The sequence below is a fragment of the Electrona antarctica genome (assembly GCF_951216825.1).
Source record: "Electrona antarctica genome assembly, chromosome: 13".
Taxonomy (NCBI): Eukaryota; Metazoa; Chordata; class Actinopteri; order Myctophiformes; family Myctophidae; genus Electrona; species Electrona antarctica.
In genome coordinates this window covers 37988989-38016398 of record NC_136794.1, presented here as the reverse complement: position 1 = coordinate 38016398, position 27410 = coordinate 37988989, and the positions used below count along the sequence as shown (strand labels likewise).

The following is a 27410-nucleotide window of genomic DNA, read 5'->3' as shown; positions in this document are numbered from 1 at the left end:
TTGGGTCCTCCTTCTGTCCCTGTTAACTAAACTTGAGACAATTTACCAAATGTGGGTTCAAGCTGTAACATTTGAATATTCTAGGTTGAGTGAATTATATTCCCCCCCTCTACACCAGGGCCCTCATTTATCAATTGAGTGTAAAATCTGCCCCAAATTCGAGTGTAGGATTCGTAGTACACCCACTTCGGGTCGGCATTTATGAAGTGATCGCAGACAGCTGATCCTTCCTTAATTTCGTTCGGACGTTTATAAATGTGACGGCTGAAATCTATCTGGCACGCCCTATGAAATCAAGCCTCGCCCTCGTTTTTGCGACATGAACAACTGCAGTACGACCTTTGAAACCATAGTTACATGACGAAAAAAGTCAATAAAAAAAGTCACCCCCCTCTCATACACACACAGACGCACGCACGCACACGCAACTTGCAAGTCCAACTGGTTTGTTGCGGCCTATCTTAAATAAATAAAGAACGAACACCTGTATGAATTAAATAAAGCTGTAGCTGTAAAGTACCCTGTCTGTTTCTCCTCTCGCCTCGCTTGCCTTGCTGCCCACACGCGCACATACGGGCCGTGGCCCAGTCAGTTTAGAGCTGGCCCAACTTTGAGCCTTGTGCATGCAACTTTCTGGTTAGTAAACCACAGCATGCAAGCCGCCTTTGTTTTAAAATGGTTCCCCAAACCGTTCACAGTTCACACTTCACCCCCCCCCCCCCCCCCCCCCCCATGCTAATTTGCCCAGTCAATCATTTGATCCGTGCTACGCGCCTGCCGTGTGTTGTTAGTTGTAGCCTATATTAAATTATTAAAGTATTTATTCATTTAATATAGCCTACAACAATATATTACTGAACGAAAATCTGAACCTGCATGTGAACAATGAATTAAATAACAAATAGGCGCACACACACGCTGCTGTTTTCCTCCCCTCCTGTCCTGTCTGTCTATCACTGTGGTCCGTTCATGACACCGCGACCATGCACGTTTATGACAATCTATTTAGATTACCTCGCTAGTCGCAGTAGTCGGCTCACTGGCTGGGCTGTCAACTGACAATTATATAAATGTGCAGCCTAAACCAGCCTCATGTGGCACACTGGCACTGGTGGGCTGGCAGCCTGGCTGGGTGGTTTAGCCTATACCTAACTCCGATGCGGTCAGCGGTCCCCAATTTTGCGCTGGCACGCCGGCACGGCACATTTTGGCATTCGAGCGACACGTCGGGTTTATCCTTAAAACGATGAGATGTAACTCGAGAAAGACATGGCTGTAGATTGCACTATAGCCTACCCGTTGGTTGGTAGACTTGACTATAGCTGCAGCAGTGCAAATCCCTCTCGATCCAGTTAACTATTCCAGGAGGGGGGGGGGGGGACCGGCATGCGCTCATGCAAAACACTGTTTAAATGGCTTAAGCATCTAAACTTGTGAAGTATCTTTACTACAAAGAGAGACTGCTTTTCTCTCTATAAAGCCCATGAACAAACCTCTAATACTTAGGCAAAAGTACTCAGGATAAACACGGAGGCAGACAGATGAATGAAGGTTTAGGAGTCCAGGTTTATTGCAAAGACAAAGTACAGCTCAGATGCATGGCCGGAGCCATGCATGCACCCAGCCTGACGGCAGGACACACTACTCCAGATTTAACATTTGAGTAGAGTTTTATACAAGCCCAAATCCCAATACACATTTGAAACAGACAGTCGTTAACACCCAAACCAAAATGTCTGGACAGGTCACAGGAAGCACAACAGGAGACCTCTGGTCTGAATGCTCCTAGATCAAAGTAGGCCTATTTACCATAGAGTGCCAGCTGTGACCTGGTGGTGCCTAAATGTCTACCCTGTTGGTCCTGTTGGTGAGACCTCCTAGTATTATCAGGCTTACAATTTTAGATGTGAATTTAGTCTGTCTAGTTTAACATGATTTAGGCTATATTGATGAAATGTGGTTCCACCAGATACCACACTTGCAACATTGTTTTAATTGCGCGATTTTAACTGCTTGTAAAGTTGGTAATCTGTAATCTCCTACCAATTTCATATGACACAGACACATCGTTGATGTAGGCCTATTCCTTTTTTCCTTTTCTTTTTCTTTTTTTACATGTAGCCCATAGGCCTACATACATACTACATACATATACTTTTATATTAATATTTTAGGAGTGAATACATATGTTTCGATGCCTGTGACAGCCTCTCAGCTGGTCAAACAATGCTGCTCCGCTGTTCTACGACAGAAAAACAGGTGAGGACAAAGCGTACGACAGCTCCCGACCAGACGTGGTTTTTGTCTTGGCTCAAGTTCAAAATCAAACGTTGGCGCAAATCGTAAATGCCGAAAATTGCGGTAATTTCGGCGTACACCCATATTTTGGCGTACGCACGGTTGATAAATGAGGGCCCAGGTGTGTGCATCAATAGGCCTACTTCTGTCATTGAGTGAGGTGGGGTCTTATTTAAGGTGTGCATCAATAGCACTACTTCTGTCATTGAGTGAGGTGGGGTCTTATTTAAGGTGTGTGCATCAATGCTTCTGTCAATGAGTGAGTTGGGCTTATTTAAGGTGTGTGCATCAATGCTTCTGTCATTGAGTGAGTTGGGGTCTTATTTAAGGTGTGTGCATCAATGCTTCTGTCATTGAGTGAGTTGGGCTTATTTAAGGTGTGTGCATCAATGCTTCTGTCATTGAGTGAGTTGGGGTCTTATTTAAGGTGTGTGCATCAATGCTTCTGTCATTGAGTGAGTTGGGGTCTTATTTAAGGTGTGTGCATCAATGCTTCTGTCATTGAGTGAGTTGGGGTCTTATTTAAGGTGTGTGCATCAATGCTTCTGTCATTGAGTGAGTTGGGGTCTTATTTAAGGTGTGTGCATCAATGCTTCTGTCAATGAGTGAGTTGGGGTCTTATTTAAGGTGTGTGCATCAATAGCACTACTTCTGTCATTGAGTGAGGTGGTCTTATTTAAGGTGTGTGCATCAATACTTCTGTCATTGAGTGAGGTGGTCTTATTTAAGGTGTGTGTGCATCACTGTCATTGAGTGAGGTGGGGTCTTATGTAGGCTGATTATCCATAAAATGTTTGCGTCCCTACCTGCAAGCAACTTAGACACTATAATGGCAATGGGTTTAACTGTCATGCATGTAGGAGAGACAGACAGTAGGATAGCTGAAAGGGATACAGTGACATTTCCTGTCAATTTTTGTAACAGTCACAAAGGAATCTGAAAGGGATACAGTTTAGTTAGTAGTCTAGAGCAGGGGTTCTCAACCTGGGGGGTCCCACATTTCTTTTATTTTTTTTACTGGACACACGCTTCAGGAAGAGGCCCAATTTCTTTCCAATGTGGCTGCAGTGCATTTATGTAAGTCTACAGTATACCTGGCACTTTAAATGGACATTGAAGGTAATCATCCCCACTGCCCAGTTTGATTGCAGTCTTGCTTCTTTAGTAGTTTACAAGCTTAATTTGGGTCAGAGCGTTGTAACTCATGAGCTGAATTAAAACTCAGAATGTCTTGACATTCTGAGACTCTACAGGACTCTACAGGAGACTCTACAGGACACTCCTTCCCCCTCGCCACCAACACGACCTCGCCTGACGCCCCCCATGTCCAACGTGTCCACCAACAGTACCATGATGAATGATGACACGAGTGGCGGGTCCAACGTGATGGCAGAAGGTCCATGGTGTTTGAATGGTCCGCTCTCAAGAAGACCGAGAAGATCGCCGTGGCAATCACCACGAGACAATGGCTGGGTTTCCCAAAGGGACCAGTGGGCGTGTGGTTCTTGGGGGCAGTCTTCAACAAGACGTCTTCCTTTCACTGTGAGCATAGATTTCCGTGCATAGATGTGCCACGCAACTTTCCTTATAAGGCACTGAAATGAAGTGCGGCCTCGCCCGAGGCCTAGCCTCGCCTGAGGCCTACTAGGTCGGCCTGACTGGTCAACAAAAGAATGCTGACAATTAACTAGCTTTAAGCCTGTTGTATTGGTAACTGACTGCGCACACCCTTGCTTTTCCCCCTTTTTTTAATTATCTAGCTATATATCGTTATTACTCACATGCAGGGATTAGCAGAGCTCCAGACATCTTGTTGAAATATATCTTGCTTGTTATTTTTTATAGTGACTTGTGCTGCCCAAAAAACATGTGCTCTCTCTCTCTCCCCCTCTCTCTCAAAATGTGAGAGAGCATGGTCGAGATGACTATCAGTTTCTATTGAGACTGAGATGTTTGAATTAACCTCTTTAAAATATGTAGGCCTATTTCCACAATCGTAGGCCTATATTCTATTTAATTATTTACTTACTGCATTTGGGACACTAGTGTTTTCATGTAGGCCGCTACATGTATTGCCGACATGAGACATCACCTCGACTCTACATATTTAATTAATGAATCCAAACGTAGGCTTTATGGACTGCTTGCATGCAATGGACATCTGACAGGAGGCCGCTTTGCCTGTCTGTGCTGTGCTTAACATGGCGAGCGCAACACTGCAGTTGAAATATAAAATCTTGGTGTTCCCTTGGACATGAATCAGTTTGTTATAATGAAGATGCCGGGCCGGGCCCAACGTGACACTCGGACCGACGGCAGAAGGAGGAATTACGCAGGAATGAGGACACGATGAGAGTTGAGATGTTTCACTATAACAACCCCAAAGATGTTGTCAATTTTGTCCATTGTCTTCAATTAACAATTTTAAACTTATCATTGGGTCCTCCTCCTGTTATAATTGAGTCAAAACCTTTCCATCCAAATAATGACAGACAGGTGTCATTAGTGCTGATCATGAACACCTGTGGGACCAGCAGCAAGCCTTAAAACCTCTGCTGAGGACCAGCCAGAGACTCTTCCTCAGCACTTTGAAGTATATGTATGCACTACTATGCAGCAATGGGAAACCGCTATCTTGTTCTTGTTGCAGTGAGTCTTTGGTTCGCCCAAGGTAAAAGCTTTTTGCTTTGTTTCCAGTGTGCATGTTGTAGGTCTGTTGCAGATTTATAGGAAGCCAAGACTATGTTCAACTCTGAAATGTTCAAATACTGTCCTGATAGCTAGTTTTAGGGAGCATTCATTCTATATGACATTGCTTGAATGTACAGCTCCAGAGAATTCATTCATTCATTTTGGTTAATTTTACCGTAAGAAAAAAAGAATGCTACAGAGATTAGTATTTCTTTTTTAATTTTGTTTTGCTAAATTATCATCACCAACATGTATTATATTTTAGACCTGGGTAAATTTGTCATTTTACCTGATTTGTCAATCTGACTTATATATATATATATATATATATATATATATATATAATATATTACCCATGGAGACTTGCATTCATGGATATTTTTTGTTGTTGCATTCCTATTAATCATTTGACCAGCAGTGCGGTGAGGTCAAAAACGTGCCATTTCCAGACTAAACTGGTCATGGTGCTGCTTCCGTTAAGGAAAAGAGGCCACATTTCTTTCCAATGTGGTGCATTTATGTAAGCCTACAGTATACTTGACACTTCAGGTGGACATCGACGCTCATCATCCCCACAGTTTGATTGCAGTCTTGCTTCTCTAGTGGTTTGCAAGCTTAATTTGGGTTCGAGTTGTCAACAAATATTGAATTGGCTGTTCCTCAAGTCATTAATTAGATGTATTAAAACTCAGAATGTCTTGTGTCGTCTACAGGATACTCTTTCCCCCTCGCCACCAACACGAGCTCGCCTGACATCCCCATGTTGACTTCCCCCATGTCCAACGTGTCCATCAACAACAGCACAATGATGAATGATCACAGTGACGCGTCCACAGTGACATGGCTGACGGCAAAAGAGCAGGATGGGTAGACGAAGACTACCCGCCGAGGATTGTGCCCAGAGAGTTTGTTGGCCTGTTCACCGAGTTATGGTGAACAACCTGAAGAGACTGTTATGTTTTACAATGTGATTGCAGCAACAATGACATCAAACTTCATCAGGATGTTGTCAATTCTATCTATTGTCTTCATTAAAGTTTTTAAAGCATCATTGGGTCCTCCTTCTGTCCCTGTTAACTAAACTTGAGACAATTTACCAAATGTGGGTTCAAGCTGTAACATTTGAATATTCGAGGTTGAGTGAATTATATTCCCCCCCCTCTACACCAGGTGTGTGCATCAATAGGCCTACTTCTGTCATTGAGTGAGGTGGGGTCTTATTTAAGGTGTGCATCAATAGCACTACTTCTGTCATTGAGTGAGGTGGGGTCTTATTTAAGGTGTGTGTGCATCAATGCTTCTGTCATTGAGTGAGGTGGGGTCTTATTTAAGGTGTGTGTGCATCAATGCTTCTGTCATTGAGTGAGTTGGGGTCTTATTTAAGGTGTGTGCATCAATGCTTCTGTCATTGAGTGAGTTGGGGTCTTATTTAAGGTGTGTGCATCAATGCTTCTGTCATTGAGTGAGTTGGGGTCTTATTTAAGGTGTGTGTGCATCAATGTCATTGAGTGAGGTGGGGTCTTATGTAGGCTGATTATCCATAAAATGTTTGCGTCCCTACCTGCAAGCAACTTAGACACTATAATGGCAATGGGTTTAACTGTCATGCATGTAGGAGAGACAGACAGTAGGATAGCTGAAAGGGATAAAGTGAAATTTCCTGTCACTTTTTGTAACACTGTCACAAATGAATCTGAAAGGGATACAGTTTAGTTAGTAGTCTAGAGCAGGGGTTCTCAACCTGGGGGGTCCCAAATTTATTTTGGGGGATCCCCAAATTTATTTTATTTATTTTTTACTGGACACACGCTTCAGGAAGAGGCCCAATTTCTTTCCAATGTGGCTGCAGTGCATTTATGTAAGTCTACAGTATACCTGGCACTTTAAATGGACATTGAAGGTAATCATCCCCACTACCCAGTTTGATTGCAGTCTTGCTTCTTTAGGCCTCATTCACACGTACCAAACACCAATCAAGCAATGTTTGGTCGTTTTTTTTGGGCCACCACAATGCTTTTCCAATGGGAGTCACATGGTTTGATCAAACATTTGTGTTTGATCGCTGATTGCTGATTGCTCCCCCCTCATCAAACACAAATGTTTGGTCAAACCATGTGACTCCCATTGAAAATGAATTGGAGCAGCACTCAAAAAGCAATCAGGCATCACACACGGACCGAACATTTGTTGTGTAGGTGTGAACTAGGCCTTAGGCCTCATTCACACGTACCAAACACCAATCAAGCAATGTTTGGTCGTTTTTTTGTTTTTTTGGGCCACCACAATGCTTTTCCAATGGGAGTCACATGGTTTGATCAAACATTTGTGTTTGATCGCTGATTGCTCCCCCCTCATCAAACACAAATGTTTGGTCAAACCATGTGACTCCCATTGAAAATGAATTGGAGCAGCACTCAAAAAGCAATCAGGCATCACACACGGACCGAACATTTGTTGTGTAGGTGTGAACTAGGCCTTAGGCCTCATTCACACGTACCAAACACCAATCAAGCAATGTTTGGTCGTTTTTTTGGGCCACCACAATGCTTTTCCAATGGGAGTCACATGGTTTGATCAAACATTTGTGTTTGATCGCTGATTGCTGATTGCTCCCCCCTCATCAAACAAAAATGTTTGGTCAAACCATGTGACTCCCATTGAAAATGAATTGGAGCAGCAATCAAAAAGCAATCAGGCATCACACACGGACCGAACATTTGTTGTGTAGGTGTGAACTAGGCCTTAGTAGTTTACAAGCTTAATTTGGGTCAGAGTGTTGTAACTCATGAGCTGAATTAAAACTCAGACTCTACAGGAGACTCTACAGGACACTCTTTCCCCCTCGCCACCAACACGACCTCACCTGACGCCCCCCATGTCCAACGTGTCCACCAACAGTACCATGATGAATGATGACACGAGTGGCGGGTCCAACGTGACGGCAGAAGGTCCATGGTGTTTGAATGGTCCGCTCTCAAGAAGACCGAGACCAAGAAGATCGCCGTGGCAATCACCACGAGACAATGGCTGGGTTTCCCAAAGGGACCAGTGGGCGTGTGGTTCAACAAGACGTCCCTTTCACTGTGAGCATAGATTTCCGTGCATAGATGTGCCACGCAACTTTCCTTATAAGGCACTGAAATGAAGTCAACTGACTGGTCAACAAAAGAATGCTGACAATTAACTAGCTTTAAGCCTGTTGTATTGGCAACTGACTGCGCACACCCTTGCTTTTCCCCCCTTTTTTAATTATCTAGCTATATATCGTTATTACTCACATGCAGGGATTAGCAGAGCTCCAGACATCTTGTTGAAATATATCTTGCTTGTTATTTTTTATAGTGACTTGTGCTGCCCAAAAACCATGTGCTCTCTCTCTCTCTCCCCCTCGGGGTCGAGTGACTATCAGTTTCTATTGAGACTGAGATGCGCCAATTAACCTCTTTAAAATATGTAGGCCTATTTCCACAATCGTAGGCCTATATTCTATTTAATTATTTACTTACTGCATTTGGGACACTAGTGTTTTCATGTAGGCCGCTACATGTATTGCCGACATGAGACATCACCTCGACTCTACATATTTAATTAATGAATCCAAACGTAGGCTTTATGGACTGCTTGCATGCAATCTGACAGGAGGCCGCTTTGCCTGTCTGTGCTGTGCTTAACATGGCGAGCGCAACACTGCAGTTTAAATATAAAATCTTCTAAATTAAACAAACGTGTTTATTTCACCATCATCTATGGAACTTTAGCTATACTTGGCAATAGTGCCACAATTTTTGTATTTTTCCAGTTTTTCATGTGTATGAGGTGATAGTACTTCATTAGACACCCTGGAGTCGTTTTTATGCAGCTATGTGCAATGGTGTATTAACTTTGTATTTAGGGTTTCTTCCTGGAGGGTGAACCCTTGACAGTCAAACGGGCCAATGAAATAAACAGTAATATAGTGACACCACACTATCAGCCCCTCCCCCTTTATCATACAACTACAGCTGTGGGTGCGGCTTCAGTTCAGGTGGATCACCACCCACCAGGCAAACCAGGCATACTTAATGAACTGGTGGGCGTGCCGTGCCCACATAAAAACATTTGAACAAATACTGTACACTTTTTTGAAAAAATTATACCTCCTTATATAACAAGACCTGATGATCATGTTTTAGGGTGGAAAAGAAACACGGCACTCCATCTTTAAGGTATCATCTGTGACATTACTGTACATGGCAGCTTTTTCCCATATTGCTTGTCACGGCAGCTTCCAACAGAGAGAGAGCATGCCTCTTCATCTCTTTAAATAGGCTATATGAACTGCAAAATTAAACAAAGATTCAGTGATTCATATGTTGCGCGTAATGTGGCTCCCCTTTCCAAAATAATGGACAAAATACACGCCATTAACACATGCGCCATGGCTGTCGGGACTCGGGAGTATGTGGGCAGCTTGTAGATCTGTTCTTTTGGCTATTTAAAAAAAACAAAAAAAAACAATTAAAAAAAAAACAATTATACCTAAAATGACAGATCTCTCTTTTTTACACTTGTCAATGTATGCATGTAGGAGTGAGTGCTCCAATTAAACCTAAATGCTAAGCGAAAAAGAGAGAATGAACAAGGTGCTGCAGCTTGGAGGTGCAAAAAAAGTTTCAAAGTAGGCTGGTGCTTCAAGGTAACCTGACTCCGCCAGATGGGGCAGCAGAGAGTACACTGGCTTCCCCCCCTCCTGCTCCCATCTGGGAACTCTCAGGCAGACTTGATGCCTGGCCACAAAACGGCCTGGCCAATCAGCAGCAGCTATAGGCGGGATAGCTGCTTCAAGGATCAGTGTGACTGAAATACTGAAGAAAGGCAGCGATCCGAGCACTCAAAAAGGTTGAGTGCTCAGATCGGCGCCTTTTCTTCAGTAAACCTAAATGCTCTTGACATATCCACAGTTTCCACACTACATATAGAGGTCCTATGTCCTCATCATGTATACCCCATATAGACCTGAGGACAATTCTACAAATGCCTTCTAAATCCTGACAGTTTTCTGAAAAACCCCATGTTTCTGTCAGTCATTCTCAAACATTTTCATGTCAAGGACCCCCAAGATTATATGTAATTGACTGCCGACCCACATCTGAAATTATGTTGTTCCAGGGACCCCCCCAGAAGCAAAGATTTTAGTTAAAAACGTTGGCTCTGAAAGATATATTCAAAGATTTGCACTACATTTTCACGATTTTTCAAAAATACAAGACCTACGAGCTTGTAGGTCTGCTATTTTTCAATAGCTAAAGTATAACAATGCTTAGTTAAAACACCAAAAGGGGTTCCCACACAGAATGGGTTTAAATGTGTGAATATTCTACGAGTGCTCCAATGAAACCTAAATGCTCTAACCATATCCACACCTCACCTCCATATAGATGTCCTGTCCTCACGTAGGCCTACACAACCTTATCCGAGTGGGGACAGAGCACAGCAGAGGACCTGAACTCCATGGACCAGGTCTACTGGGACATGAAACTGGCTGTAAAAGGTCAGAGAGATAGGTTGGAGACATATAGAAGAAGAGCTTGTAAATCTGCTAGTTTTTATATTCTCGCCTGTGATGGATGACATGCCCAAAAATATAACACCGGGGTCGAAAGAGGTTAAAAGACGAGCTGCGGCAATCCGGACAAACTGCAAGTGTGTGAGAGGGAAGGGGCTGCTAACACCTAGAGCCGCAAGCAACTCTACATTCAACATATTAAAAATAGAACGTTTAGAATCTAGAGTTGCGTGCGGCTACTCCGGCTAGCTAACGCCAACATGATCGGACATTATTACAGTAATCAAAATAAAAAGCATATAGTTGCTGTCGGGCAGAAACCTTGTATCTCCATTTCTATACTTTGTAAATAAATGCCCTACTTCGTCGCACGAGTGGCTTACTAATAAATTCCCTACTTCGTCGCTCAAACTTATTGAAATGTATTGAAAGTATTTTTTTTGTCTGTCTGTCTGTCTGTCTGACACACACACACACACACACACACACACACACACACACACACACACACACACACACACACACACACACACACACACACACACACACACACACACACACACACACACACACACACACACACACACACACACACACACACACACACACACACAGTCGACAGTTGAACAGTGGAAATCAATTTAACGTTTATTTTTTTATTTATTTTTTCTGCACCAAAACGTAACAATTTAATCATTACAAAACAAAACAAATATCGACAAAGACGGCAATAAAGTGATGCTGTCGGATACAAAAATGACTGACATACTACAGACAGAGAGAGATACTGTATGTGTGTGTGAGAGAGAAACTAAACAGTCCGTAACCATTGAAACCCTCTAGACTTAAACTGTAAACTTTCCATCTAATCCAAATCTCGTCACAGAATAACCAATCTACAAACTCAAAACACGCCACTCAGCACGTCATTGTGACGTGTTTTGAGCTTGTAGATCTGCCATTTGTGGCTAATTCCACCCCCCCTCCCTCCCTCCCAGGATATGAATGCTGGGGTTCAAGTGGTTAATTCTAGTCTTTGTCTAAACTACACTACACTGATTCTAAACTATAGGAATCTATGGGCTCCGTGCAGAAGCGTAGTCCTGGGTTTTTGGAAAGGTGGCAAACCCCGTATCCTGTTCATGGAATGGGATGGGACGATAATAATTTATCATGATTAAAAAAACGCCCACAATACTCGTATCGCAGAGATTTTAATCTATCACCAACAATACACTGATACTACAACCATGGGTGTTCAATCAGGTCCAAACAGACCCTTACGGGTCAGGAACATTTGTATCAAACGGGGGGTCCGCACATCACACTGAGGCCTCCTTTTACACCAAAACATAACTTTGGTTCTAGAACTGGTTCCGTTCTAGATTCTTGGAACCTTGGTGCTTTTTTTTTCTTTTTGAGGGGCACTAGTCCCTGCTATACACAGGTTTAATGTTTGTCTTTAGTTCAATGTTTGTTTTGTAAACACATTGACAATGAAGGGAAAACGTAGTCATTTATGTCATATTGTCTCTTTATTGTTAATGGCGTTTAATGTTGGCACCGTTTGTTTTACATCACCTAATCAACATGAGTCAGACTTTAATATTAGCGCCCCTCAATTCACAAGGGTGGGATTTGTTTTGGTTCTGAACCAGCTTTATAGGGTTCTGAAACAATTAATTTTCAGTGGAAACACTCTGAACTGGTTCAATGAAGATGCTTGGCTGCCCGTTCTGTGAAAGCACCAAGGTTCCAAGACTGAGCTTGTGAGTTCAATATTCCTTCGGGAGAAAAGAACGGAAGCGGTTATTTCCCGGTTGAAAAAGGGGCCTGAGGGTCCTCAAAGTGCAAGCGGTCGAGACTGTACTAACTTATATACTGTCCTAAAAGCTAGAACTAATGCTATGCTAAGACTAAGACTAGACCAGACCAGACGGACTGCATGATGGGATGGAAAAGGACAAACATTTAGAGTATTAGGTCTCAACAGTGTGGACCCTCGAGGGGGTTCCAAATGAACCCTTTTCATGTTTTTACAGTTCTGCAACTCTTGAGAGCGTACACGACGACGTTACCACCGTGCACACACGCTCAGAGTCATGGGTGTCTTTATTAATGACATTGAATCGTTTTGAGAACCACCGATTTTTTTTCTTCTAGAAAATAATGAAAAAAGAAAGATAGATGTGTTTCATCTCCGCCGGGGCGACACCTCCCTGCGTCGGTTCCTCTCGCGGTTCTCCTTGTCTCCTCCCTTCTCCTCCCTCCTGTCTCGCTTCTCTCTCCTGTCGTCCTCTCCCTTCTCCCCCTCCTTACATCTGTCTCTCCCTCCTCCTCTCTCCCGGGACCTGTCTCGCTCTCCTCTCCCTCCCTCCTCTGGGGACGGCTCCCTCTCTTCGTCCCTGATATTTGGCCTGTCCCTCCCCCTCTCTCCGTCCCTCCCCCTGTCCCTCTCTCCGTCCCTCCCTCCATCCTTGGCTCTGTCTCTCTGTCCGTCTCTCTCCCGGGACCTGTCCCTCTGTCCTCTACCTCTCTCCTCTGGGGACGGCTCTCTGGCTTTGTCCCTGATCTTTGGCCTGTCTCTCTGTCCGTCCCTCGCCCCGTCTCTCTCTCCGTCCCTCACTTTGTCTTTTTCTCCGTCCCTGCCCTTGTCTCTCTCTCCGTCCCTGCCTCTCTCTGCGTCCCTCACGTTCTCTCTGTCTCCGTCCCTCACTCTCCTGTCTCTCTCTCCTCTTCCCTTCTCCTCTGGAGTCTGCTCCCTCTCTTTGTCCCTGATATTCGGCCTCTGATCTCTCTGTCCGTCCCTCCCTTTGTCCCTCTCTCCGTCCCTCACTTTGTCTTTTTCTCCGTCCCTGCCCTTGTCTTTTTCTCCGTCCCTGCCCTTGTCTTTTTCTCCGTCCCTGCCCTTGTCTTTTTCTCCGTCCCTGCCCTTGTCTCTCTCTCCCTCCCTCCCCTTGTCTCTCTCTCCCTCCCTCCCCCTTTCTCTCTCCCCGTCCCTGCCTTTGTCCCCTTTGTCTCTCTCTCCGTCTCTGCCTTTGTCTCTTTCTTTATCTCTCTCTCCGTCCCTCCCCCTGTCTCTCTCTCCGTTCCTTTCCCTCCCCCGAACGTCTGTGTGTGTGACCTCGTGCTCCTCGGGGTCACGTGTGCGCTCCTTCCGTGGGCGGGCCTCGGGCTTCGCTCCCTCGCCTCCATCCTCCTCCTCGCTGCTGCCGTCGTCGTCGCCGCCGCGCCGACGGACGGCCTGCTTCTTTTTGCTCTTCTTCTTGGTCGTCTTCTTGCTCTTCTTGCTCTCCGGGTCGGGCTTGCGCTTCTTGGACGGTTTGTCTCTGCGTTTCTTCTTGCGTTTGGAGTCAGAGTCTGGAAAACATTCAAATGTTTTGTGTTTACTTTACTTAAAGATGGAGTGTCGTGATTTTTTTCTACCCTTAAACATGATCACCAGGAATTATTATTATATAAGGAGGAAGATTGTTTTTTCAAAAAGTGTACAGTATTAGTTAAAATGCCGTTTTTATGTGGACACGCCCACCAGTTCATTAAGTATGCCTGGTTTGCCTGGTGGGTGGTGATCCACCTGAACTGAAGCCACGCCTACATCTGTGGTTGTATGATAAAGGGGGAGGGGTTAGGGGAGGGATGATATTGTGATGTCACTATATCACTGTTTTTTTCATTGGCACGATTGACTGTCAAGGTTTCAGCCTCCAGGAAGAAACCCTAAAAACAAAGGGAAGACATCATTACACATACCACACCAAGGGGTCTAATGAAGTACTGTCACTTCATAAAAATAAAAAACTGGGAAAAAAATACAAAAATCACACCTGTGTGAAGTGAGGGGCACTCTTATCATTATACATCAACATACATCATCTCATGAACAAATGAATTGATGTGATTGGTTGGTTAAATTTACGTCATAATTGGCAGACATTTGACCCAATTTCTCCTTTCATTGTCAATGGCAAATATGTGGGGACAAAATATGTCTATAGGAGGTGTCAGGTTTCAAGTGAATGGGGGCAGGGGGGGGTGGAGCTGAGTGGAGCGCCACGCAGTGTTGTTTGTTTACAATAAAGTTTCAATAGTTGTCACTGTACAATACTTTAAAACAGTCTTGCACACATGCCTAAAATTGCTGTTACTTGCGCCGCCCTCGTTGAAAACAATGTATTTCAAACTCAAGCTTGTCACACTCCAGGCTGCATGGACAGCGCTCGAGCGCCGTTTTCTAACCCCTCAATGTCGCAAATATGTCATACTTCAACGGCTCTCTGCTCACCGGTAGCTTTGCTTTGCGTTAGTCAAAACTAAAAGACAGTGACAGCGAGACGAGATTAACACATGTCGACCGTAGCAATGAATGGAGAGACCTACTTGGAATTATTAAATCCATTATTGGCCTTTACAGCCACCGCCGCCGCCTCCTCCTCCTCCTCCTCCTCCACTGGCACGGCTAACAAGTTAGCCAGCCATGTGCTATCTGTGTTTGGTTTACCCGGCGGCAGGGACTGAGAGGGTTTTCTCATATGTATGTATGTATGTATGTAGCAGTAGTATGACAGCACAATAATTGAATTGTATGTAGTCATAGCACTTCATAGTATATATGTACAGCATAGTATAGTATATATGTATAGTTTATATGTATAGTGTCATTATATAGATACGTTACGTTCTTAGCTTACGCATGTTTCTTGATAAATGCTTTTTATATATGTGATATATTCCCATGCTTTTTGTTCTTGCTTAATGTAAATCGCTCTGGATTAAGAGCGTCTGCTAAATGCCTAAATTGTAATAAATTGTAGATTGTATGTATGCATGCATGCATGCATGCATGCATGGGTAAGAATGGTGGTCCCTTATTGGCTGTTGATGGTGACATAACTAAGGTAGTTACGTCACCATCAACATTTCAAGGTTGGTATGAGGTCAATAACGGGTCTAATCAACATGTCAAGGTTGGTATAAGGTCAATAACAGGTCTAATCAACATGTCAAGGTTGGTATAAGGTCAATAACGGGTCTAATTAACATGTCAAGGTTGGTATGAGGTCAATAACGGGTCTAATCAACATGTCAAGGTTGGTATAAGGTCAATAACGGGTCTAATCAACATGTCAAGGTTGGTATAAGGTCAATAACGGGTCTAATCAACATGTCAAGGTTGGTATAAGGTCAATAACGGGTCTAATCAACATGTCAAGGTTGGTATAAGGTCAATAACGGGTCTAATCAACATGTCAAGGTTGGTATAAGGTCAATAACGGGTCTAATCAACATGTCAAGGTTGGTATAAGGTCAATAACGGGTCTAATCAACATGTCAAGGTTGGTATAAGGTCAATAACGGGTCTAATCAACATGTCAAGGTTGGTATAAGGTCAATAACGGGTCTAATCAACATGTCAAGGTTGGTATAAGGTCAATAACGGGTCTAATCAACATGTCAAGGTTGGTATAAGGTCAATAACGGGTCTAATCAACATGTCAAGGTTGGTATAAGGTCAATAGCGGGTCTAATCAACATGTCAAGGTTGGTATAAGGTCAATAACGGGTCTAATCAACATGTCAAGGTTGGTATAAGGTCAATAACGGGTCTAATCAACATGTCAAGGTTGGTATAAGGTCAATAACGGGTCTAATCAACATGTCAAGGTTGGTAGAAGGTCAATAACGGGTCTAAAGGATTTAGAACAGCGGTTGTAATAGACGTTAGTTAGTAGCAGTACTCACATATATTTACCAGGCAGGTAAAATTAATGTAGTACTTTAGTTTGCTTATATATAAGACATGTACACTGAAGTACATACAAACCGTATATTACGTCTGTCAAAGATGTGCTAACAGTAACGAGGAGTGGACCAATATGAAAGTGGTGCTCGGTTGATTTAATTTAGTGCTAAGGTTTGGTATTTATTCTGAGATGCAGAGGTGAATAAGGACAGTCCATTTTATTTTGATTAAAAAGTGTACATTAGCAGAAATGTACAGTAGCATCCCATTACCAGAATCAGGTCGGCGTGGTGTCTGCTTGCTATGGCCGAGAATACGAGCACTCCACTCGCCTCCACATTTCTACAGAATACTCATAAGTACCCTGTCAGGGTTCTAGGCTTATTATCCCGCCCTCAATGTCGTCACATATTGTACAGTTAATCTAAAACGCATTATTCAGGCACATTTCAGCCACCTCTTTTGCCCATTAGGACCACTCTATGCAACGTCATCAAACAGTGACGCGGACCTATGGTGACATCATACTACAGGACCTATGGTAACATCATACTACAGGCCCTATGGTGACATCATACTACAGGACCTATGGTGACATCATACTACAGGACCTATGGTGACATCATACTACAGGACCTATGGTGACATCATACTACAGGACCTATGGTGACATCATACTACAGGACCTATGGTAACATCATACTACAGGACCTATGGTAACATCATACTACAGGACCTATGGTAACATCATACTACAGGACCTATGGTGACATCATTGTATTGTCCAATTATGGATGAACGAGATATGGCTACATTGAGGGAAATATATGTGATCTAGACATGTGCTCTCATCGGAGAGAAAGAAGGAACTGTCATAGTATCACATTCCATGGGGCAATAAACAGGCTGCATGCAGGGGTTGCTTGCAGCTACCTTCCTGCTAGAGAGGGTGTTTTACGACACCTACAGAGGAAGGGGGGCTGACTCACAAGGCACACACATATAATGGCAGGGGGGGCAATGTGTGACCAAGTACCACTTTAATCGTGTCATATGTGTATCAATATGTGTTCTAGAGTCCATATTTAGATATTGGGTTACCAAACACCTTTATAATAATATCTAAGAGTCTACCGGTTAAGCTAGTCATAGAGAGTGCCAGGCTTGCATCACAAGGAGTGTGATGCAAGTTAGCTGACAGGCAAGGGCTTAGAACCGCCTATCTCAGGCATAGAAGGGGCCATTGGGCTTTTGATTGGCCGGGGAGGAGTGGCCCATCCAGGGACTGCAGCTGTATCATGTGTGTAAGCTAGCAGGGAGGTAGATTCAACGGAGACCATCAGAGCAGGAAGGCGGGAGGCCAGTGGTGAGCATATAGAAATGTGTTTAATTGATATCATGTGTTGTGTTGTGTGATGTTAGATTATAACAATGTATGTATCTGTGCCTCTCGTTTGTCTCCCAGATTTAAAACCATAGCGATAACCAGGTGAACATAGGTATAACATCGGTGAACATGGGTTGTAGACTACCAAAGGTGATATAGGTTGGTAGTGTTGAGCTAAATAGTAACAAGATCAACAGGGGCTGAACTCCTCAAAGACAGCTAGGAGAGGAACAGACTATTAGGCAAAGATCCAGAGTACTGTACCCACCTGTGTCATGGGGAGGGAGAAACAAACCAGTGTGTATGTCGTATGTGTTTGTATTGTATAATGAGCTAATAAACCTTATAAAAAGCATGTTGAGTTTGTAAGAGAAGCGATTATTGGAACATTTAGTTTAGCCTATGCGTGTTAATTCTTTAGTAAATCCCGTCTGCTGCTAGAGTCTGTCGGATACTCGGCTAATCTCCCGAAATCCGAACAATCATACTACAGGACCTATGGTGACATCATACTACAGGACCTATGGTGACATCATACTACAGGACCTATGGTAACATCATACTACAGGACCTATGGTGACATCATACTACAGGACTTATGGTAACATCATACTACAGGACCTATGATAACATCATACTACAGGACCTATGGTAACATCATACTACAGGACCTATGGTGACATCATACTACAGGACCTATGGTAACATCATACTACAGGACCTATGGTGACATCATACTACAGGACCTATGGTAACATCATACTACAGGACCTATGGTGACATCATACTACAGGACCTATGGTAACACCATACTACAGGACCTATGGTAACATCATACTACAGGACCTATGGTAACATCATACTACAGGACCTATGGTAACATCATACTACAGGACCTATGGTAACATCATACTACAGGACCTATGGTAACATCATACTACAGGACCTATGGTAACAGCATACTACAGGACCTATGGTAACATCATACTACAGGACCTATGGTAACATCATACTACAGGACCTATGGTGACATCATACTACAGGACCTATGGTAACATCATACTACAGGCCACAGGTTTCTGCGTTACACCTTCTTTCTATCGGCTCCTACTAAACAGCTTCTAACCAGAAAAAGTGCCCCTCGGGGCACAGGTCTCCACCAGGCCAGGTCAGGTTGTGGCCTCCTGGTGGCGCTATAATAGGCCAATGTGAAAAGGGTGCCATTTCTTCATACGCCTTTGATGGCAATTGGATGATTTGAGGCATTTTGTTCCAAAAATGTGTTTTGCAAAAATCAACCTGTTGGTGGCGCTATAACAGGCCAATATGAAAAGGGTGGAAAAATGTGTGAAATTGCATGCTGTGTTCATGATTTTAGGCTTTTGTTCAAAACGGGGCAAAACTGTGAAAGCCAATTATAGCCAATTAGGATGGAATATGAAATATCGGACAGATCCGACTTGAGCACATGACCATAGAGATACTGTGTAACGATTTGTGAGATTTTTGGACAGAATCTGGAGGAGTAATATCAAAAAATGTGTTTTACAAAAGTCGGCCTACTGGTGGCGCTATAAAAGGCAGATGCTGAAAATGCAGGTCAAAGGTTTGTCCTTGGCCTCTAGGGAGTGTGCATGCAACGTTTCACGCAGATCGGTGCAGTTTTAGGTAAAAAATGTGAAAAGCTGCCTCATGGTGGCGCTATAACAGGCCGTTCTGGAAAATGTGGGGCAGAGGTTCATCGTTGGCATCCAGGAAGTGTGTGTGCAAAGTTTGGCATCGACCGGGTTAACGGTGCCGGAGATTAGCTGTACACAGACGGAAGGAAGGACGGACACACACACGGACGGAGTGCAAAACATACTCTCTCCCCATGCCTTCGGCCTGTCTAAACTCAGTGAATAATTGATCAAAATAATTATTTGTGCCATAATCGTGCTGTAAATAGGTCAATTTGGACCGATGGTGGTCCGAGTTACTATACCAGTGGTTTAGAGGAGAGGAAATAAAATGTTCATAAATAGCATCATCTCTGTAAAGCTCAACAGTTTTTTCGCCACATTTCAAGCTTGTGGATCTGCAACATTTGATGCTTTTGTAGGATGCTAATTTACGGGGGGTAAAAAAAGTTAGAATGTAGATAATAAAATGAGTTAATGACGTAATGATTACGTAATCGAACACTCGCACTGAAATAGACTAATAGACACAGACTCGTGCTGCCACACACATACGCAAGTGTTGGAGCGGCTAGCAGCACTCAAAAATGACTAAAAGCAATACAAAGTTAACTAAAATAAATCTTTTAAAAAAACTATAAAACATTAAACTAAACTGGAACAGATCCGCTTTAGAAAAAAAACCGAATCAAAACTAAACGTGAAAAACAAAACAAAATCTAAACGTCAAAATTATAACCTAGGTTTGGTGCGTCGACGTCGCCCGGGGGGAATCCGGTCCGACAGGTCGTTGTTCAGAAGCGAGAAGTCGAAGGGCTCTTCTTCTTCTGCGTCCGATCCGTCCATGTGTCTCCACACGTGGAGGTCGATGTAGCGGTCTGTCTGGTTCAGCATCTTGTCCGAGAGCAGCCATCCTATCTCCTGGCCGCTCGTCAACGGACGTCCTTTTAGCTTCTTCCGACTAGTCTTCGTGCGAGCCACGTCCGTGGCTCCTGAACCCGTTCGAGGCCCGTCCAGGTCTCCTGAATGCCTTCGAGGGTCATCCACGTCTCCTGAGTGCATCCGAGGGTCATCCACGGCTCCTGAATGCATCCGAGGGTCATCCACGTCTCCTGAGTGCATCAGAGGGTCATCCACGTCTCCTGAGTGCATCAGAGGCCCTTCCATGGCTCCTGAGTGCATCAGAGGCCCTTCCATGGCTCCTGAATCCATCCGAGACCTGCTCATGTCTCCACAATGCATTCGAGGCCCCTCAATGGCTAAAGAGAACATAGGGTTCTCCTCCTCCTCCTCCTCACAGGACAGGCACTCTTTTTCTGCCATCTCGTGCTGCTTACTTCTCAATAAGTCGTTGAAGCGCCTTTGGATGGCCTGCCACTTGCGCTCCTTCGCCACCTCCTCCTTGTAGACGTTGGTTTCGCGGACGGTATTGAGGGCCCTGGCTGTAGCCCTGTCGATGGCCATCTCAGTACAGTAGACTCCGTTCTTCAAAAATATCAATTTTCACGTTCAGTAGAGCCTCTGTTTCACGTTCTGCAGAGAGGCTCTATAAAGGATATTTATGACATCACGCTGTGACATCACCACCTCCCGAGTGAATGTCCGACATCGTATATTAATAATTATGACAATCATGCGTCACAGGCGCAAATATCATTAATTTTAGGCATGTGTGCAACATGACAACTGTTTTAAAGTATTGCTCAGTGACAACTAAAGTCCCTGTAATGTTTATGTTGTACTATTACTAAAAAATAAAGGGATTTAAGATCATTAAAGCTGGGCTGTTGTCAGAGTCCAGTGCATTCTGCCAATTTCCGGTCCAGGACATTGTCACTCTTCACAATGAATACCAATAGAAGTCTATGTAGAAGAGGACTGGCCCCATTAAGTGAGTTACGACAAGGGAGTTGTCGTAACTCTGTCGTACTCTATGGCTCTGGTGCACACATACCGTAGACATCAAAGGGGACTTCAACCCCTGCCCTTTTACCCGTCTGTAAAAAACTGCCCTTTCCAGACCATGAACGCAGCATTTACTATGGTGAAAGAGATGCAAGTCCATGCCGTACCCGAAAGCAGCATTGAGGAGAATTGCCTTTTTCTGAACTTGAACGCTACATTTTTACATTTTAAGATTTTGTCCTCTGTGTCGTGTGCCACACCTCCAGTAGTGGAGGGTCACGCCCAGGAAATAGCTGATCTACAGTCAGAGAGCTTGTAGATCCGCCATTTCTCTCTTTTTTTTTAACCCCTGCCTCCCTCTCCAACATTCTCTGCACGTCCCTGTGTGTGTGTGTGTGTGTGTGTGTGTGTGTGTGTGTGTGTGTGTGTGTGTGTGTGTGTGTGTGTGTGTGTTTACCTGAGCTGCTGCTACTACTGCTGCTGCTGGAGGAGGAGTCTGAATCGCTGGACGAGTCCGAATCTGATTGGCTGGAGTCGGACGAGTCAGACGACTCCACGTTCTGGTTCTGAGTCATGATTATCTTAGGAGCGTTCTTCAGGTGTTCTCTCAACTCATCACTGAAACAGACAGACAGACACAGACAGACAGGTCGGTAGAGACACAGACAGGCAGACACACAGACACAGACGGACAGACACAGTCAGACAGGTCGGTAGAGACACAGACAGACAGAGACACAGGCCGACACAGACAGGGAGACAGAGAGGGAGACTTTAGACTTAGAAAACTAGCTGTAGATCAAACAATTGTAAAAATACATAACATTTTCTAGGTATCCAAATAATTCACGCCGCCTAGTCGCCTATATGTGCACATATTTCTCTCTCTTTAGGTTGTCCTCAGACGAGCCCTCCATTGTTGGTCATCCATGGTTCTCCATACATCCGGCCAGCTCGTTGCGTTGGTGCTTTGCGCTCCTGCGTCTTTCTTTGAGTACATCCACATATGTTAGTGTGGGACGTTATCATGACCGGTGCCCATGTGTTGGTTCCTACATCCACATATGTTAGTGTGGGACGTTATCATGACCGGTGCCCATGTGTTGGTTCCTACATCCACATATGTTAGTGTGGGACGTCATCATGACCGGTGCCCATGTGTTGGTTCCCACAGCACCAGTTTGCTGGCTGGCAGTTCTTGATGTCTTTTTGGCAGTGTCTTGCTAGTCTCATTCTCCTGGCTACTATTTTCTGGCTCACCCTTGGTATTCCCTCATACAGGGTTCTTGTTGGCAACATGTACACTCTTGCTGATGTTAATATCAACCGATTCACAACAGTATCCTGTAGCGCTCTTAATATCAACCGATTATGGTTCACAACTGTGTCCTGTAGCGCTCTTAACACTCCGGTTCGGTTGTGATAAAATAATAATAAGAAATGAAAATTCCGTTGGCTTATGCCGTCTACGGGAACGCAGTTTTTAGAATAGTAATATCCCGGATTCTTCTTTTTGGACCAAAACAAGCTTGATTTGCGGCTCATTACTCTAAACAATATGATCCTCGGTTAAAAAATGTTTTGTTATGGGTGAATTAAAAAATGACAATCGCGGCATCCGTTACATAGCGATAATTCACTTCCTGACTCTCGGTTTCCGATTGAAGCGGCTTTCAAAGTAAGAGTCTCGCCATATTAAAAGACTTGGCGGCGGGTCCTGGAGTACACTTTTCCGACACCAGATGACAATGTCGGCGGTCAATGAGCCCCCGTCACATCGCACATTTATATATATATATTTCATGTACTTTATATATACGGAGAGTGTGTGTGTTGTCTTACGTCAGTCCTCCCAGGCCGATAGAAGTGAAGAAGTTGATCGCAAAACGAGTGTTTCTGGGATTGTCTCTGGGAAACATGCCTTCAAAGAAACACTGCAACGTTCTGCACACACACACACACACACACACACACACACACACACACACACACACACACACACACACACACACACACACACACACACACACACACACACACACACACACACACACACACACACACACACACACACACACACACACACACACACACACACACACAATATATTTTATAATTATACAATTTCATACAGATTTGTTTTTACATAAGCATCTTCTCCATTTGTCTGTGTTACATACGGGTCTTTGAGTCAATCGTTGAGTTTGGGCAGACCCAGATAAGGCACAGAGCTCATGCATGTGTGTGTGTGTGTGTGTGTGTGTGTGTGTGTGTAAGATACATACGGGTCTTTGAGTCGGTCGTTGAGTTTGGGCAGGCCCAGATAGGCACATAGCTCCTGGAAGAGAATCTTCACAAAGATGCGACTGGACGATGTGGTCGTCTCTTCACTGATTTTAATGCACTCCAACACCTGAGAGAGAGAGAGAGAGAGAGAGAGAGAGAGAGAGCTTTTTAAAAGCTGACGCACCACAGGGCGCTAGTCCCTCCGACGTCTGGCTTTCAGACGTGACGTCATGTGGCAGCCACAGTGGGAGCCCCTTACTTCACACAAGTGTGATTTCTTTTGTGTAGAAACATGAACCAGACTTCCCTCTCCAGAGCAACATTAGTAACTTCATTCTGGGAGGATCCAGAGGCGTTCCAAGACCATTTTGGAGATATAATCCCTCCATCTGGTCCTTGGTCTGCCCCGGGGTCTCCTTCCAGTGGGACGTGCAGCGAGGACCTCGCTAGGGAGATGCTCGAGAGGCATCCTAATGACTAGTATAAACTAAGTATGCACCCCTCCCCTGTTTAATGTTGTTTAACCCGGCCGATTCAGTTTTCTGAAAGACCTATGTTTCTATGTCAGTGGTGGACTCCCAGAATTATCTGTATTTGACCGTGGACCACATCTGAAAATATGTTGTTTAAAAACAAACAAAACGTTGCTCTGAAAGAATATATATTCAAAGATTTGCACCACATTTTCACGATTTTTCAACAGCTAAGGTACAGTATAACACAATGCTGAATGGGTTAATGCAACCAGACATGACTTTTCTGTTTGGATGTATGGGCTGTCGAGGCCAGAAAGTAGTTTTTTTTGCAACTCAGTAGGCGTTCCCACATAACTTCCGGGTAAGTTGATGTTGCCACGCACATACCATCTATTATATGAAGATATGGTTGAAAATAGGTGAAGTGTGCATGTGTGCGTGCGTGCGTTGCATGCGCATGTTTGTGCACGCCAGGGCACAGAGTCGGTGTAGAGGAGTTGAGGGGTGTGTGTGTGTGTGTGTGTGTGTGCGTACATACGCTCCAGGGAACAGAGTCGGTGTAGAGGAGATGAGGGGTGTGTGTGTGTGTGTTGCGTGCGCATGTGTGTACATACGCTCCAGGGCACAGAGTCGGTGTAGAGGAGATGGGCGAACATTCTGGCGACGTTGCGTAGTTTGTTGGTCTCCAGACGGTGGATGGTTTCATACTGCTCTGAGAAGATCATCTCAAAACACTCCATGTAGTCCTTCTTCAGCACGCAGAACCTCTTCACGCACACACACACACACACACACACACACTTATCAGTCATCAAATCATCATCAACATCAGAGGCACAAGAACATACTCAGCAGAGGAATGGCGTCAGCACAATGTCAGTATCAAGTCACATGAAAATACGTGACTTCTCTCTCTGTGTGTGTGTGTCTTACCCCAGCCAGAAGACCAAAGAACTTCTCGTAAGTTCTCTGTTGAGCGCAGCAGTCCAGGATCATGTTACACAACTCCTTCTGTAAATACACCAACACACACACACACACACGGTTATAAAAATAACAATATATACACATTACTGGATGGAGAGCGCTAATTTGTATTGATAACGAGCACCTTATCGATCAGGCTTATCGATCCGGGTTCTTATCGAGCCCACTGTCGAGCATTTTCTATTATTTTGTGGAAAGACGCGAGACGAGAATACATTCTGAACAGAACCATTAATATTACTTGGGCCTTTAAATAAAGTTCTATTCCAACAGACGGAATTAATGTGTACCGTCACATTAAAAGCTCAATTTTGTTTACCCGGGCAGCGCTGGTTGGCAGGTATCAATACACTTTAAGACAGACATGTTTGTGCCAGCGTGGGCAATTAGATTTATTTCTTGTTTTCATTGTTTAAACATGACGTCATGGGCCGCTCGATAACAGGCTCGGCCTATTGATACCGGGTACTCGATAAGCCCAAAGCGTATTGATACCGGGTACACGATAAGCGGGTAATTTCGGGTATCCGGTTTCGAGGTCCATCCCTACATATTATACAACTCCTGCTTCAAGTACACCAACATGCTGTTACACTAGTAACCTAGCAACAAACGATACACTGCTACACAGGAGGTTCTCAAACATATTTAGCTCAGGTAACCTTGCTGTAATTACCTGTTTTCAGGCACCTCCTGAATTACTGTACATTGTTACTGTACAGCACCTTATATCATATTATTAGCCTTTGCATACGCCTGTAAGATCGTCGAGGTCGGTGCAAGGGCTACGGGCTAAGATGGAGTCTGAAGAGGTGGGTTTTCAAGGGACCCTCTTTGAGAAATCCTGTGTTCACACGCTCATCCACAAGCTCACAACGTGGCGCGAAGCATCGCGTTGTGACCTTGTAGATCTGCTATTTACTAGTTTGGATCCCGGCCCGGGGAAAACATCCGATTTGTCTTTTGGGTCACAGGCTAAAAAGTTTGTTACACAACACACACACAAAATACTGTTACACAACACAACTAAACCAAAATAAATACAGAGCACACTCTGAGTACATAGATAGAGAGTACTCTTTATCTGACCCACATCCAACGCGCGCACACGCACACGCGCGCACACACACGGCTGGATGCTCAGAGACGATAAAAGCAACCATTAGGGGAACACACACACGCCCTCAGGACAATCACACGCACATGCACTCGCGAACAAACACACACACACACAATAGTAACACCTCAGTGAACCTTTTAAATCAAACTATATAAAGAAAAACGGGAGACAGGCAGGCAGACAGACAGGCGGGCAGACAGACAGAGACACTGGAGGCAGAGAGATGGGGAACACCACCAATAGTAATGATGGTAATAATAACATGGTTTTGCACGGTATTTTACGTTATTTCACAGTATATTAATCACAAACTGAAGATGAACATAATCATTGTATGAGCCCATGTATATGCTGTTACAAGTTAAGAAAAACTGAATTCAAACCAATTCAAATGGGGTGCGTGTGAGAAAACATCTCCATCTGCTGGTCAATGATGGGCCTAGCAACCAAGACTTGTTACTGGTCAAAACAAATTGATGGAGCCTAATTAACTTGCAACACAAAACGTGTGCAAAATGCTAATCAGCGTGACAACGTGCATATTGGCCCAACCCTAATTGATTAGCAACGACTCAAACGAGTCCTTAACAAAAACAGGGGTGACTGCAACGACTTTAAATGACAACGACGCTCTCTTCCAGTGGGTTCTGTCTGCCCTACTCGTGCTGCCGAAAAGCAGCCATTCATAAATCATTTCTGAGAGGCGGAGACGAAGCTGTGCGTGGAGTTGTGGATCGCACCGTGAAGAACATTTAATATGCGAGTTATGAGTGCCAGAATGGACTCTGTTTAGACAGCATGTAGCGCGATGCAGTCCCAGACTCCCTGGAACTGGAGTGGAGGACTTGTCAGTCAGCAGCACTTGCATAAAGTACAAGGTCTGAATACAGGCCGTTAACGTTACAGAGTGCAAAGAGTTTTCTTTGTTGTTTTCTATTCGTTCAAATATCTATATTGATTTATCAACTTTAACGTGAGACATAAACAACTATTGACTAAAGCAAAACCTTTGGGACTGTGAATGTGTTTGAATATTGACGACCGTGCAGGCTTATGCAAAGCTGAAAATTAAATTTAGATAGCATGTTGTTTAGACAGATGCCAGGTTCATTTGCTGACCTGGCATCCTATAGTGTATAGTTTAAATTAGAGATGTCCCAATACTGTATCGGTATCGGGAAAAGTATCGGATCTGCCCTTATTTGTCATATCAGGTCATATCGGTATCGGCGAATATGCCAGTCTAACCACAGATCCGACACAGGGGTAAGGGGTTGATACTATGGCAGGTAA

The 27410-nt window shown here is 44.1% G+C and overlaps 1 protein-coding gene and 1 long non-coding RNA gene across 2 annotated transcripts in view; one reads left to right on the top strand and one right to left on the bottom strand.

Moving 5' to 3' along the window:
* Positions 1-4601: 4601 nt before the first annotated feature.
* LOC306935109 lies at positions 4602-6040 on the top strand. Its single transcript, XR_013791354.1, has 2 exons — positions 4602-4969; positions 5703-6040. It is a non-coding gene; the product is annotated as an uncharacterized lncRNA (long non-coding RNA).
* A 5129-nt stretch (positions 6041-11169) lies between these two features.
* cwc22 (CWC22 spliceosome associated protein homolog) overlaps positions 11170-27410 on the bottom strand; it is a 31556-nt gene continuing 15315 nt past the window's right edge. The window contains exons 15-20 of the mRNA XM_079517987.1: positions 24944-25021; positions 24625-24777; positions 23534-23661; positions 23091-23192; positions 21706-21866; positions 11170-13894 (exon numbers count right to left, since the gene is read on the bottom strand). Coding sequence (XP_079374113.1) covers positions 12729-13894; positions 21706-21866; positions 23091-23192; positions 23534-23661; positions 24625-24777; positions 24944-25021 — 1788 coding nt within the window. The 3' untranslated portion in view covers positions 11170-12728. The remainder of the gene's footprint in view (positions 13895-21705; positions 21867-23090; positions 23193-23533; positions 23662-24624; positions 24778-24943; positions 25022-27410) is intronic.